This window comes from Polistes fuscatus, unplaced genomic scaffold, assembly GCF_010416935.1.
Source record: "Polistes fuscatus isolate 324 unplaced genomic scaffold, CU_Pfus_HIC Scaffold1, whole genome shotgun sequence".
NCBI lineage: Eukaryota > Metazoa > Arthropoda > Insecta > Hymenoptera > Vespidae > Polistes > Polistes fuscatus.
The window spans coordinates 17,263,539-17,280,179 of record NW_025112997.1 but is presented as its reverse complement, the minus strand read 5'-3'; the positions used below and the strand labels follow the sequence as shown (position 1 = coordinate 17,280,179).

Sequence of the window (16,641 nt, the reverse complement as noted above, 5' to 3'; positions counted from 1 at the left end):
CGTCGTGTTGTCCGGTATGTGGGGTAAGCGGTTAGACGCAGGAACTCGAGCAACATTTTGCTCAGGAACTGACGATCGCTTTATAAAATCTCGATCGCTTCGTCAAGACCACGACCACCCAGGTCTACATCACACCAGTTCAATCCGCAAGATCATCCACATGGGCCAATGTACATGCACCGTCGGCTGCTGATGGTCCACCACAAGGGAACACCTCATCAGACTCCTCAGGGTAGATGGGAGACCTATAAAAGAATCAAGCGATAGACAGGTAATTTTATGTGTTTTCTTCTATTTTTTTATCATGCATTTAGTACAAATAAATTCATAATTAATAAATATGTTTATCATTTATATTCATTTTATTTAGGCACGAATTTGGCACGGTTAAGAATACAATGTTTGGCATCTTGTTTTTTTTGTTTTTTTTTAATTTTTTTGTTATATATTGTTATTTTTTATTATCATGCGATAGTACAAATAAATTATCTCAATTAACAAATATTATTATCATTTATATTTCTTTATATTGTTACGAATTTTGGCACGATTAAGAATCAATGTGTAGCATCTTGTTTTTTGTTTTTTTTTATTTTTTTTTATATATTATTGTTATTTTTTATTTATCATGAGATCGTACAAATAAATGATTTCAGTAAACAAATATTATTATCATTTATTTTCTGTCTCACACAACAATTAACATTCCTAATCCAAAAATACTATGCCAGCACAAAATACCTGACGAATGGCGAACTAGCACAACTATAGTTATGTTTAAAAAAGGAGACAAAAAACTACCTACAAATTACAGGGGAATAAATCTTTAAACACTTCATTGAGAACTAACAACAAAGGTTATAACGAACAAAATTAACAGCTTAACGAATCTAGAAGAAGAACAACAGGGATTCAGATCAGGCAGATCGTGCACAGACGCGGTTTTCATCATAAGACAGATAACAGAAAAATCAATTGAATACAACAGACCAGCATATGGTGTTTCATTGATCTGGAAAAGGCATTCGACCGTGTGCAGTTAAAGGATGTTATACACCTCCTCTATAACCGACAAATTCCGAATAATCTTATCAAGACCATAGAGGACATCTATAGAAACAATAAGATCCAAGCAAAGATAAATGGTTCCTTGACTGAACCGATTGATGCAGGTTGTGGTATCCGACAAGGGGATTCCCTAAGTCCCCGCTTTTAACATCATTATGGACGAAATAATAAGAAACGTAAGACTGCTAAAAGGATATAAAATGGGCAGTGAAGAAATAACCATCCTATGCTATGCTGATGACGCTGTATTAGTTGCCGAAAATGAGGATGATCTACAACGTCTACTACACCTATTAACTGCATAGCCAAATCATTCAATATGAAAATATCGGCCCAGAAAACTAAATGCATGACAACATCAAAGACATCGTTAAGATGCAACTGGAAATTGAAGGGAAGGTTATTCAGCAGGAAATGAGATTTAAGTACCTAGGAATGGAAGTCTCAGGATATGGTGATGTTGAAGCAGAGGTAAGAGAACAGACAATGAAGGCATCCAGAATAGCGGGATGTTTGAATGACACAATATGGCGAAACAAAAACATAGACATACAGACCAAAGCAAAAATCTATAAGGCAACGGTAAGACCTATTATGTCATATACCGCAGAAACTCGACCAGACACAACGAAAACGAAACAGTTACTAGAGACAACCGAAATGAGAGTTCTTCGCAGAATAGTTGGAAAAACACTACTGGACCGAGAGAGAAGTGAAGATATAAGAAGAACATGCAAAGTAGAGAACATTAACGAATGGATACTAAAAAAAAAAAAAAGAATGGAACGAACACATTAACAGAATGGACAACGGAAGAATTGTCAGAATTGCACGGGATAAGTCATCGGTTGGCCGCAGAAGCACGGGGCGCCCACGAAAACGATGGTGCGACAATTTAACAGTGCAATAGGCAGAAAAAACGTCGTTACGAAACAGGCAATTTGCCTAAACTAAAGAATGAAGAAGAAGAAGAAGATTTTCTTTATTTAGTTACGAATTTTAGCACGATTAAGAATTCAATGTTTAGCATCTTATTTTTTTAATTTTTTTTCTATTTATTATGTTATGTTATAGGCAAGGATTCGTGTTAAGAATAGAAAAAGAAAAGCGGACGAGCCAACGTGTCCGGTCTGTAGCGAAAGATTGTCGGGTACTCCGGAAGAATTGAATCAACATGTAGAACGTTGTCTAAACAAGCATAATAACGGTAATCCAGCAGGTCAACACTCGAATCTCGATGAAGAAGAAGTCGACGTCGAGGGTGACGCCGAAACCTTTGAAGAATACGAATGGGCAGGTCAAAGAAGAGTTAGGGCTACGTCAATGCTTGTTGGCGGATTTTCTGGTATGTTTAATAATATTTTATCTAATCGACCGATATAATTGATCATTTTTATAAATAATTTTCTCGTTAATTTGTTTGTAACGTCTCTTGTAATATCAATCATAAATTATTAACACACACGTGTGTCACGTATTCGTTAGACTTTTTATTCAATTTATTTGACGTTTCGACGAATTAAATAAATATTTCATCGTGTATACCACCACCGGAAATACATGAAAAACTAATTACAACTGATTGTTACAATTAGGAAAAATTGATAAACAATTCGATCCTACTAATTTGTTTATTTCAAAATAAAATACAAATCTAAATAATGAAATAATATAAAATGAATTGACGCAAAGAAATAGAAACCAAATACAAATATTAAATCCTAACAATAAATAAATAATAAATAATAAATAAATATATATATTCCATATAATTTAATTTATTTATGAACAACGAATGATTTGAAAAATGTAGCCGTAGGATTGGCAACGTCATCGAGCAATCGTTCGGGGCGGTGGTGGTGGTGGTGGCGGTGGAGGAGGAGGTGGAGGTGGAAATCAACAGGACGAGGAGGACGTAGATTTAGTTGTCGACGGTGACGACGTTGCGGAATTTGGTCCGGCACAATATTCCGAGGCTGATGTTATAACACCGAGGATTGACGGTACACCAAGGGAACAAAAGGAAAGGGACGCACTTAGGGAAGCTGTTATCTCACCTAACGCACCTCACACTCCTCATTCCGATCAGCTGGCGCAACAAGGGTTGCTCGAGGTCAAACCGGAACCTGGTACCACGACCACGACCAGTTCATCATCTACCCCTATTCCTGGTCAACAAAACGAACTCGATGAAAATGTTTCCTCCTCGCCAAGAAGGGACGGTGATACCCCCGTTGTCGAAGCACTTCGCGGTAGGATCAAGGAACTCGAAGCTGAGATGCGTGGTCAACTTTTCAAATGTCTCATTTGCATGGTGAGTTTTCGATCTTTTATTTATTTTTGAAGTTATACTTCTTTTGGCGCGTTGGGGAAAATGTAATGGGGAGTGAGATTTTGTTCCGAGCGTCTGGAAAAACGACACCATGAAGTTTGTTCGGTATTTACGACGCGCGGCAAAACAATTTCAAGTATACGGCATGAAGTTGTCTTCTTCTCTTCTTCCCCTTTTTTTCTCAAGCGGGTCACCCATCCAAATACTAATCGTACTCAGCGCTGCTTTACTTAAATGATCGAAGCGAGAATTAATGCTGTTACCTGCGCCATGGCTGTTGACGCGTGAATTAATTCGATATATCTCTCTTATATTTAGCGTGGACTGATATCTATACTTTGATATTTTCTTTTTCTTTTTTTTATTCTTTGTTATATATGTATAATAATAATTATTTTTTTTCTTTGAAGTTTTTTTTTTTAAGTTATTTTTGAGGTTATTGAGGTTATGTTCGTTTTGGTACGGCAAAGAAGTATAACTTCTTACGTGCGTACATAAGTACACACACCAGTTTTTTTATTATATTTCTTTTTTTATTCCCCCCCCCCATGTTAAATGTAAATTCAAATTGAGATAATATTTACTACGACGTAACGTATTCGAATACATTTTGTATTTTCTTTTGCATTTAACAGGAACAATATAAGAAACCAGTGACGTCCGTATGCTGCTGGCACGTGCATTGCGAGCAATGCTGGCTACACACGCTGGTAAGTTTTAAATTAAACGTCTATTTCCAATATAAGAAGGAAAAAAAAAGTAAATAAATAAAAATAAAAAACAAAAAGAAAAGGAAGAAAATGATTAAAGAGAGAGAGATACAGAGATAGAGAAAGATGTAAACGATCGAATAAATAATTTTCATGACCGAAAGAGACGTTATACTTACTCGTTTAAGTAATAAAAAAGACGAATAGGGTTGCTAAGAAACACCGCTAATTGCGTCAGACCATTCGACGATACACTTTAGAAGAAGAACCACTTTTTTCAAATCGTTGCTCTTATCCGGACAATCGTGTCGTCGTCCTGGCTTTCTTGAGCTTATAAAGAATAAAAAGAATGAAAAAAGTTGGAGATATTTTTCTCATTTTCTCTCATTCATTCTCTCTTTCTCTCTCCTTCTCTTTCTCTTCCAGAAACGGGAGGATCTACTTTGTACAACGTTTCTTTATCGTTTACCATAATGGCTGTTTACCGATCAGTTTTTAAAGTATTATTTTATTCCCGTTCGTCGAAATGAGCTTTAACCACAATTGCGATTGGATACCTATATCATTCGTTACGACGTTTTATCTTTAATGAATCGAATATGTTTTCTGTTTTTTTTTTTCTTTTTTTATGCGATACGATAAGGTAGTAAACCCACAAAATATTAGGGTTAACCGTTACCGAGTTTTTCCTTTTTTTTTTTTTCTCATCTGAAACTTGGATCAAAGTTATCGATGATAGAAGAAATTTGTATTTTAATGAAACCGGTGAACACTTTCGAGAATATTTTTAATATTTATTTTCTAACGAGACTATTATACTGTTTGCAAATAATTTTCTTAATTGTTATGAATTATGTTGGATTATAGTTTAAACAGTTTTAAATATATCGAATAATTTACTTGTAGAAAATTTTTGGCAGTGAATTATCCGAATGTTGGATAAAAATTAAATAAATGCGATAAACATTTTCGAGAATATTTTCAATATTTATTTTCTAACGAGACTATTATACTGTTAGATGTTTCCAAGTAATTTTCTTTAATCGTTATGAATTATGTTCGTTTATATTTTAAACACTTTTAAGTTTAATATTGAGTAAATTATACGAAAATTCTTGAACATTGTTACGAATTGATCGGAATAACTTATCAGAATAGAATTCAAATGGAAGTGTAGTTTAATATTTTTCCATTTCGTTTGTTTTTATCTATTTTCAGGGTGCAAAAAAGCTCTGCCCGCAGTGCAACATGATAACCTCGCCATCGGATCTACGACGGATCTACATGTGAAGTCAATCTCGTACGAAAGCTGATCAAGTATACTACAGATCGACTAACGTCCTATGCTCCGCCTAAAACACAATAATTTAAATAGAAAAACAAAATTAACAAAAAAAAAAAGCAAACGAACAAACAAGCGAGCAAGCAAGCAAGCAAGCAAGCAAGAATCGATGATTAAACGAAACGAAAAAAAAATGGAAAAAAAAGAAGAAAAAATACCAATGACCTAATGAGAATTGTCGAAAATAATAATAATAATAATCGTCTCGCTTAGAGAGAACATTTCCGAAATCCGTCAAAAATTTCAAATATGTAAATACTTGTAAAAAAAAAAAAAAACAAAAATGGAAAAAAAAAACACAATAACAGACAAAAGAAAAAAAACGAGAAAAAACGAAAAAAAAAAATAACAAGTAATAATAATTCGTCGATGTAATAATAACGTAAATTAACTATCTCACGTAAACGAACGTACACGCACGAATTAAACAACTACCACCATCACCACCAAACTACCATTACCATTAACCAACACACGCACACACATACGCAAACATTAAACGAAAATTGGGAAAAAAAATCGATCTATCGATAAACTGCGATCGATTTTTTTTCTTTCTCTCTCTCTCTCTCTCTCTCTATCTGATCCATACCTTTGAGAAAAGAGAGACAGAGAGAGTAATCACACTCTCTCTCTCTCTCTCTCTGAGTGTAACGCACCTTTTAGTGTTAGTAAATTAACTCTTTTTAGCAATTTACCAAGCGTGGATTAGAAAACGTTTCGTCTCTTCCACTTCGCAACAATTATATTCATAATAAATCCGAATTTAACACACGTTGGTACGATTTAATTTAAAATTTGTTTATTTTTTTTTTGTCGATACAATAATCTGCCCAGATAATAGAAAACGTTGTTGTACTAACGTAAATAAAAAATAAAAAAAGAAAAATTGAAAACAAATTATTTTTAAATTATATTACATTATATATTGTATTGTATTATAAGATGGGAATTAATTTCAATGTAAAATAAATATTGTGTGTTTATATTTTATATATAATTAGTGTTTGACACACAGAATCGATATTATAAAATCCAAATATTTTTGTTCGAAAATTCAACGAAGTTACGAGACGAAACGACAAATACCAATTCTTTTTGTTCTTTTTTTTTTCGTTTTGATAGATCCCTACGTAAATTTCCTCCCTTTTTTTTTCTCCCAAAGAGAAAAAAAGAAAATAAAATTTTGAAAAAGAACTTTGAAGTTGATCGTACGACGTTGATCTCCAATATATAAATACACATATATACACATTTTTGATTTTATTTTGATTGATTATTTTCAATTCGTAGAACAAATTCGCAAGCGTAACGGCACGTTATATTTTTCATTTCAATCGAATTTGATAATATAATAGCGAGAACGAATCATTCGTATGTATTACATATGTATGAACACACACGACATGTATGATTAAAAAATACACACACTCACATACACACATACTGTCATACTTATAAATATATTATTAAATTAAAATATATATATAAATATATATATATAAAATAAAAGAGCAGACGAGATTTTTTTTGTTTTTTGGTAAAAAAAAAGAAACAAAACAAACCCAAAAAAAAGAGACGAAGAAAATTTGTCCCACACAATTTGGAAATACGTACACGATCGATGAGCTGCCCCCCTCCTTGTCCTGGCCCTCCCCCACCCCCTCCTTTGCACCATGCACCCTTCGATACTCTCGTTCTAATCCTCGAACAAAGAAATAATCGATTCGAACGAAGATCGATAAGAAAGTTAAACCCCTAACCTTGATATCGTTGATTTTTTTTCTTCCAAGGTTAAATATTATAATAAATAAAAAATAAAAAGAAAATTTTGAAATACACCAATCATCGTAATTGTTTTTCTTAGCTCGTGTTCTCTTTTTTCTACCCCTTCCCTACTCCTATTTTTTTTTTTTTTGTTTAGCGATTTTTTCTCATTCTAAACACCGATCGAATTTTAAACTTTCTTATCGATCTACGAGAATCGAATTAATTATTATCGAAAGCATTTAGCTAATCGTCGAATCGTTGGCTCGCCCCCAACGCGAGGGCACTATTACCTGTAAATAAATGAAAGAAAAAAAAAATGATAATAATGATAATGATAATGATAATGATAATGATAATGATGATGATGATGATGATGAAGAAAAAGTGTAGCAACTACCCTCTTTTCTCCCTGAACGCTGTTATGTAATCCATAATAAAACGATCATGGAATTTAGTGTCGTTACAATTATCTCCCATAATCATCTTAAAAATTTAACCCGTCGCAAATTATTCCTTAAGAAAATAAAAGAAAAGAAAAGAAAAAAAATTATTCGACACTTTTGTTTTTTTGGTAATAATAATAATAATAATAATAATAATAATAATAATAATAATAATAATCTACTAAGGCTATTATAAATATATATACAATTTTATTAACACCATTATTATGATGTTCATCATTATTTTCACGATAAAATTCCTAAAAAAAAAAAAAAAAAAAAAATTATATGTTCAATATTTAACGATCGTCATATTTAATTTCCATTATTTTTTCATGAACATTTTAAAATTACACTTCAATAATCATTATTATATTATATATGTTTCAAAAAGCAATGAATAATTTTTCAGTCAAAAAATTCAAGAAAACAATTAACGCATTTCGATATAACCAACGTGCAACAACAGCGTATATAAAATGATCACGTTGAATAAATTTCTAAAAAAAATATACAAGTTTGAAAAAGGTAAGTATAATAATAAATGAGAACAATCGAATAAAGAACAAAAAAAATAAAACCATCTTCTTCTTTTCCCCATAAAAATCCCCAAAATTAAACGGAGTTAAAAGTAAGTAAGTATATCGAGTAAAGTATAGTGAAAAATAATAAAGGATGCGAAAAAATTCAACCGCAAAAGTGAGAGTAGAGAACGAAGGTACAACAACACCTACGATAATAATACAACAACCAAAAAGAAGAAGAATAAGGAAGGGCAAAGGATTGCGAGTGCGAAGGGTTTTGCGGGATCCTCCGGTAAAAGGGAGTAACGGGAGGGGAGGGTGTTTAATATCCGTCTCTTATTTCTTTCCTGATCTTCTCTCTCTCTCTCTCTCTCTCTCTCTCTCTCTCTCTCTCTCTCTTTCTTTCTCTCTCTATCACTCCCTATCTCTATCTTCATCTCTCTTTCTGATTAAAGCAGTAAGGTTGCGAAAGTATGTGACAAAAAATTGTACAAAATGGCCGCGACGTTAGGGAAGAAGGATAGGCAGGGAAAAGAAAGGTAGGTGCTTGGAAGTACGAACGACGGGGTTGGAGGAGGGGGGGTAGGAAAAAAATTAAAAAGAAAAAAATTAGGAAGAAAGATGGTGGTAGGTGGATGTGGATACATCTATATATATATGTATTCGTAACTGTAAAGGACACAGAGGTAAAGAAAGAAAAACGGAATCCTAGAAGAAAATAAAAGAACGAGAGAAAGAGAGAAAGAGAGAGAGAGAATGCGTGGTAAAGAGGAGTTTCAGGAGTAGTAGCAGGAGGGGGTGTAGGAAAGGTGGAGGGGTGGGATCGGTGAGGCAAAAGGTGGTGCCGGAGGTGACAGGAAGGTGGAGCTCCGTGGTTTGCAGGTGCGCTTTCGTCGAAAGGACAGAAAGGAGTGCTACTACTATACTGTGTACAGTACTCGTCGAGAATGTGGTGGGGATAGAAAGGTCGTATGAGAGAGAGAGAGAAAGAGAGAGAGAGGGAAAATGGGAAAAGGTTCTGGAAAAGCTGAAACCCCAGGACGGTTCGACTGGGGGAATAGAACAGGAAAGGTGGGTTCGTGTTGCGGAGGCGCGGTACCAGAAAGCTCCGCCTATCCTTTCCTCTACGAAATTCTCATGGTATATTCTTCCTATATTCCAAAGACATATATTGTCTGTGTGTGTGTATAATGGGTGTCTGTGTGAATGTGCAAAATTACGTTTACCTAGAGAAGATATCTCTTATTACGAGAGTTTCGCGACTTCGGCAAAGCAAAAGAAACCTTTTTCACCCGTGTTCGCGTCTATGAAAAAGAAGAACTTTCACATTTTTATTTCAAATTTATCTCCCTTTTTTCTTTTGTTTTTATTATATATAAATATACCCTTCTTTTGGGTTGGTTTTTTTTTTTTTATTATCTTTATACACATCTTTTGGTGTGTGCTCCCTTAAAGCTGGAAAAATTCAACGTACCGTTGCCTATTCGCGGGATTACTTTCGTTCACGCCTCTTTTTCTTTTTTCTGTTTTTTTTTATCTTTATGAGATAGAGCAAAGAAGTGTGGGGTGGGGGTGAGGGGAAGACGAGGAAATGGGTCGTTTGCTTTTCCGAATTCACCTACGGAATTTGAAACGATTTTTATAACGATTTTAATACCAGCCTGCGTATGTAGATTTAGTTAGGACAAATGTTTCTTGAATTTCTTTTTTTGTTTATTTTATGATATCCAAACAAGTTTCTCTAATATTGTAGAAAGTAAAAAATAAATAGTTGCTTAATAAAATAGTACATGGTATGTATTGAAATATCCAATTTAAAAAAAAATAATAATTATTAGTAAAACACTCTCTTAACTATCATCCTCATTTTAAAATCCACGTTATCTCGACTTAAAGATCAATGAAAAACTATGAAACAAAAAGGTATCATCTCACGCCTTCTTTATCATATAGAATAAAATGTTCTCTTTAGAATCTCAGAAAGAAGAAAAAAAAAAGAAATAAATGTAAAGAGAAAAGGCCCGAACACATTAACATATTATACGAGGAGTGGGGAAGGAGATAACCTCAAAATATTAATGTTCCTCGTATTCCATCCAAGAGGAAAAAGAAAGAACAAAAATAAGAAAAAAAGTATAAAATAATATACATATACTACATATATATATGTACCTGACGAGTGGTGTAAAACATAACCTCGATTCGTAAAACAAACGGTACCTCCTCCTCTTAGTAGGCGTTTGTAAATCCGTCCTCTTGCGAGAAGAGGGCGTGTATATATCTCTGAGGAATATTCGGAGGAGGGATAAAGAGAAGGGACAAAAGAGTGAGAAAGATAGAAACGGAGAGTGAAAGAGTGAGAGAGAGAGATAATAGGTTCGTACCGCGATCGTACAACTCGACAGTACAGCGCAACTCCCTGGGACTGTTTGAAACCTCCCTCCTCTTTGAAATCCTCAGCTCGGTTTGGACCTCAGTGACGCCTGCGAACTTCGCACGAACTCCGAACGAATTATACCTTTTGTTAACGCCCCCAACACCGTCCCATCGAGCCCGTAAGCCAACCAAAATTCTTGCCCAGTCTCGAAGCTTCCTCCACCTCCATTTCCACCTCCAATTCTCCTCCTTTTTCTCCTCCTACTTTTCCACTTCCTCCTCCTCTTCTTCTTCCTCCTCGTTCACCTCACATCGTCTAACTCGTTGTCTATCTTTTTTTAACCCCCCCCCACCTCTTTCATGATCAACGAGTTATGCTTCTTCTTCTTCTTCTTCTTCTTCTTTCTCACTCCAGCAACGATATGTTTCGAGTTACCACACGAGAGAAAACGTCTTCTTCTTCTTCTTCTTCTTCCTCCTCCTTCTCTCGTTTTCTTTTTTTTGTTTCCCTACTTGTTTTAAGCTCGAGTAGTAGTGTGTATCTGGCTGTGTGCACGTCTGTGTGCGTGTGTTGATATCCTCGTCTAGCTTTATAACTTTCTTCTTTCTCTGTTTGTTCAAGTAAAACCACAATGTTCCTGAGCGTGAATAATTTTCTCCGCAACGAGTTCTCCTCCTCCTCCTTCTTTTTCTTCTTCTTCTTCTTCCACCACCACCACCTTCTCATCCTTTTCATCCTTCTCTTTCTGTCTCTCGTACGATCGATTTCTTCTTCTTCTTTCTTTTTTTTTTATTTTCTTCTTTTAGTTTCTTCGTACTCTTTGATGATTTTACATGAAGAATGTTTTATAAAATGAAAAAGTACGAAAGTCGGAGAAAACGGAAGAGTTACGAAAGTTTATTTTTTAGTTTGAAGAATATTTTCTTTTATATATTTGTGAATTTATATTCGAACATTCCTCTGAAGACGATTGTATTCATCGATTTTAATATATTTTTGTATTTATATAATTAGAAATAACAAGATGGCGTATAATCTTTACTTACCATCGAGCTTCCAAAATGGTTCTTTTAAATTATTGTATAAAATAAACAAAAGTTAATAATAAAATGTAATATACGTACAAGGGTGTTTTCAAAATTCATTTTAACGAAACGAGAAAATTATAAATTTCTTTTTTCGCAGGTATTTGGAGTGGTGGTAGCATAATTTTTAACTACACTGTAATTGAAGATTTCACATGTTAATAAAAAAAAAAATATAAAAACAGAATTGTAATTCTATTAATAAAACCAATATTCATTTTCCAATCCATTTTAGTTTCTCTTGCAGTAATGCAATTTTTAAAATATATACAGGGTGTCTCGTATGTACGGTGATTCAAGCGAGTACTCAATTTTTATGCTTTTTAATACGTTTCCAAATATTTTCTCAAAATGATGATACTTTTTTTATTATCGATTCTATTCTTACGTTTATCGAACAAAAGGTTGTTAATTTTCATTTCAAGTTGCACTTGGTTGCAAGCTGATGTCAGCCAAATGCACAAGTACTCGACAAATATTGAAATTTAATTTTATATTATCGATTGAATTTTTCGCATAGAATCACCCTCACTTCTCGTTCGTATTACCGATTACAAGAAACCCTTTGTACAATAATCAAAAGAAGAATAAATTTGTTGTCGTGAAACAAAATACACACAATATCGGGGCATGTTCTTTAAGAAATATATTATTTATTTAACCTCTATATGATGTTAACGTATAATAATCAATCGTAATATATTTAATTCTATACTTAGTCAATGATATAATATAACGTGATGCAATATCAGAAAAATTGTCGATTCTCGCAACACGAGTTATATATTTTATTTACGTTTTACTATAATTCCTTATAATTCATTCAATGTTCATATAACATTATACTTTTTTTTTTCCTCCTTCAATTATCTTCCCACGTTTCGTATGCGATCACAAAAAATTTAAATCCTATATTTATTCATATATATTTATTTTATATAATATATTTTTTTTTCTCTTTCTATTTTTGAAGTTTTTTTTCTTTTTCTTCGTTCGTTCGTTTGTTTTTGTTTCTTCCTTTAAGGCACATACGGTTTTATTATTATTATTTTTTTTTTTCTTATAGAAATTATTCAATAACGAATAATTGACCCACATTTTAGTGACACTTTTGAAATATTTAATCATCATCGTCATCATCATCATCATCATCCATTTAATCCGTTTCTACGAACGGATAGAAGACAAAAATTCCTAAGATTAGAAGAAAGAAAGTGGATAGGGGCGGGGGGGGTGGAAACAGGGAAGAGAAATTAATCTCGATCTCGATGAAGAAATAAATCTAGAAGGAAGGTGCTTAAAATGTAAAAAGAAAAAAGAGTTGGCAGATCTATCGAGTATGGGGGGGGGGCAAAACAGAGAAAGAGAGAGAAAAAAAACAAAAAAAGTAACCTTAAAAAGGTTATTTTCCAAGTTACAATTTACAAATAATGTTAAAGTACGGTTGAGCAAGAGAACAACAAGGAAAACAAAAGGATTGACAAGATTATAAAGATAAATATAAAGAAACAGGGAGGTGGGGGGTTGGGGAGGGGGGAGGCTTGCGCGAAGGATGCGATCAATCCGACAAAAAGAAAAAGAAAAAGAAAAAATAAGAAAATAAAGGAAAGAAGAATGATCGCTAGGAATATACAAGATCATTCGATGGTCTACTAGAAGTAGAGGATGAACAACGACGATAAGAACGAAGTTGTTGGTTGGTTGGTTGGTTGATCGAAGGGGGGAATCTAGGAAAATACATATTCGATAAGTTCAGCATTCGAGAGATCGTGCTAAATCGAACACACAGGGATATGTCCATTTTCTATAAAGGTTTTCCCTTAAGCAAACGTTGTTGATTCCACGTAAGGAAAGACAATACTCTCGGCTGGTCTGGGCGTGCATGCGTATCTCTGATGAGTGTACGTGTGTGTATGTGTGTGTGTATGTGTGTGTATGTGCGTTGAACTCGTTGAAATTTTGTTTTTTTAAATCTTCTTTCTATATTTCCTTTTAGACCTCGACCTTGTACGGTGATCCAGGAATGTGATCGTCGCCCCACTTGACGATCACGATATATTCTCCTCGTTCACGAACCAAGTAACTGACGTTGTAGTTGTTTCTACCCGTGTGCTTCAAGTATACCTCCTCGCATGGTCCTTTGGGACCGTAAACGCCAACGTAAAGAATGTTGTTTCCTGTATAATTAACGGTCGGTCAGTCGTATCGATTATTATTATTATTATTATTAATGTGAAAATAAAATAAAAATAAATTCGGTTAAATCAACGCACATATATAAAGTGAATATACCTATACAGACACACGCACACAGATGGTAGATGATAGAAAGAAACGCGGATGAAACTCAATATGAATTTTTGATCGATCATCCGGTGTCTGTGTGTGTGTCCTTTTCTTCTTTTTTATTCTTTCTTATTTATACGTACGTTTATATTTCTTCTTCTTATTATTATTATTATTATTATTATTATTTGAAACTTACCAGCGTCACCGGCATTTACGGTGAACTGATTCTGCTTTCCCAAATAGGCCTTCTTAAGGCCCATGCCTTTGCTCGTAACCTTACTCGCGTCCGATTTAAAAAGCGGTAACACGGGACCAGTTTGCTTTGCTTTAGATATCTTTTGTACCGTCTCTACCAGGATAGAACTCGTCTCTTGTGCACCCCTCTCCGCCAGATCCGCACCTATGATTATAAAAAAGAAACAAAAATACGTCATGAAAAACCAATTATTAATAACAAAATTGTTCTTTCGCAATTTGATCGAATTAAACCGATTTTATCTCTAATGATAATTTGAATATCTTTTTTGCTAAATATTTCAACTTTATCTAAATTTATTTATATAAATATATTATTTTAATAAATATATTATTATGTTTATATATATATTATTATATAATATAATATAATAAATATATTATTTTGTTTATATATATATATGTTACAATATATTATAATTCTTGAAAATATTTTGATTGTGAGTTAAGTACTTAACAATAAATAATTCAATTACTTACCGGTACATGATACTTTGTAAGGTGAGCCAACGATGTGATAACCATTGTATTTGATACTGATATAATAATCACCAGGTACCAAAGGCGTATACCTGACCTTGTAACCTTCCTCAACTTCGGTACAATCCATAGAAACCTTGCTAGGTCCGTCAACCGTAACACCGAGAGCACCGCTACCGGCGTTGCAAGTATCGATGATAAAATCTGTCTTTTGGCCTGTCTTAACTTCCATCAAACCATTGCCATAAGCGTGCAACGCTGCTGGGTCGGCATCCACTTTACCGACCTTGATACGATAAGGGCTGCCAGATATGTGGACTCCGTTAAATTTCAAATGCAAACTGTGAATCCCATTCTCACGTGCCATGAATCTCACGGAATAGGTGTCGGAATCGATGGTTTGTATGAAACAATCATCCTCTATGCCACTCGGTGATACGATCTACGAATAATTCATGATTAAATGATTAATGATTAATCATTAATTGATTAAATGTACACGTTACACATATGTGTTACGAGAAATTACAAAAGGAAATTTATTTCTTAGGATTTGTGAACGTATGTTATTTTAGAAAATCGTGTTACTTAGTCGAGCTTCAAAATAGATAACTATCGTAAAATAAGTAACATAAGAGTTATTTTTAAAAACGATGCTCTCAGACTAAATATTCTAATCTAACGAAAGACCTTGACCAAAGATCATCAACGTTTCAAGATCATCGTTAGAATACTATTCTTACTAACTCATGAAAAATATTTTTCTAGTAATAATAGACAGATAGATAGTTATAATAATAATAATATGATGAAGTAGAAGAAGAAGAAGAAGAAGAAATTTTCAAACGATAGTCGGCGCCTACGCAAAATGATGTGTCAGAATAATTTCACAAGAGACCAACACGAGTATTATTTTCGTCCAATATTTCGCAAGATCATTTTTCCAAGTTGGATGATACGTTGGATGACCTCGAGGGAAATATAATAACCGTTATAATATCTGTGCGATAGATAAATATACTCGAAGTTGGAAATACAATTTTTTCCTTTTTTTAAAAATACGCCTAAATTGTTATGTCCACTGTGATTAATTTCTTTTTTGTTCTTCTTCTCTCTCTCTAACGGATCGTACCTTTCCATCCAATTCACCCTTAGCTCCGTTCTTCCTAACTAGGAAGGTATAAGGCTTGTCGGGTTGTACACCACTTTCCGGAAATTGTGCAACCTCTAATTTGTGCGCATCACCCATAGCAGGTGAGATGTAAACCTTGTAAGGCGAGTCAGGAATGTGTTGATCGTTGAACTTGACTCCTATTCTGTATTCACCTAAAAATTACAAAAAAAAAAAATAATAAAAAAAGAGAAAAAAAAACACAATGAATAGAATGTAATATAATATTTTCTTTTAAATTTAATCATCATCATGATCATCATCATCATCATCATCATAATCATCATCATTATCATCACCCCGAAGGTTTATTTATTTCCAATTAAATTTATCTATCATATAGAAGAACTAATTATTCCTAAAAAAAAAAAAAAGTAACAAATAATCAAATTCTCATCGACGAACCATCGTTGTTGTCAGATTCCTCGGGTTCGTTTCCTTTCAAAACGATTTGCGTCGTCGCTTTGAAGGTTGCCATATCGTTTTATCCTAACACGTGAAAATAGTGAAACTCCGTTTTCCGATGAAAACAAAATCGATTTTATCTTACGGTCAGATAAGAGGGAGAAGTGGGTAAGAGTGGGCAGTGTAGGTAAGATAGGAAATGAAAAAAGAGAGAAGGGGAAAAGGGGTTAAACGAAAAAGAAGAAATAGAAATAGAAGAAGAAGAAGAAGAAGAAGCAGAAGAAGAAGGAGAAGAAGAAGAAGAAGAAACAAAAAAATATGAAATGAGTTGTGTCCCGTTCACAACTCTAGATCCGTGAGTTAATCGCGCACCACTACTTTCAGTTGAAT

At 33.7% G+C, this 16,641-nt stretch overlaps 2 protein-coding genes across 2 annotated transcripts in view; one reads left to right on the top strand and one right to left on the bottom strand.

Annotated features, from left to right (window-relative positions):
• Positions 1-8: 8 nt before the first annotated feature.
• On the top strand, positions 9-5,543 carry LOC122517356 (E3 ubiquitin-protein ligase Rnf220-like; the record flags this gene model as incomplete). Its single annotated transcript, XM_043635739.1, is given in 7 exon segments — positions 9-74; positions 76-264; positions 2,143-2,413; positions 2,882-2,937; positions 2,939-3,382; positions 4,036-4,110; positions 5,329-5,543. Coding segments are annotated over 7 exon segments (1,173 nt in total), but the record flags the coding sequence as incomplete, so codon positions are not given.
• Positions 5,544-13,628: 8,085 nt separating this feature from the next.
• Positions 13,629-16,641, bottom strand: part of LOC122526120 (filamin-A-like) — a 46,641-nt gene continuing 43,628 nt past the window's right edge. The window contains 4 exon segments of the mRNA XM_043649307.1: positions 13,629-13,828; positions 14,137-14,340; positions 14,676-15,117; positions 15,808-16,001. Of these exon segments, the coding sequence (XP_043505242.1) occupies positions 13,644-13,828; positions 14,137-14,340; positions 14,676-15,117; positions 15,808-16,001 (1,025 nt within the window). The 3' untranslated portion in view covers positions 13,629-13,643.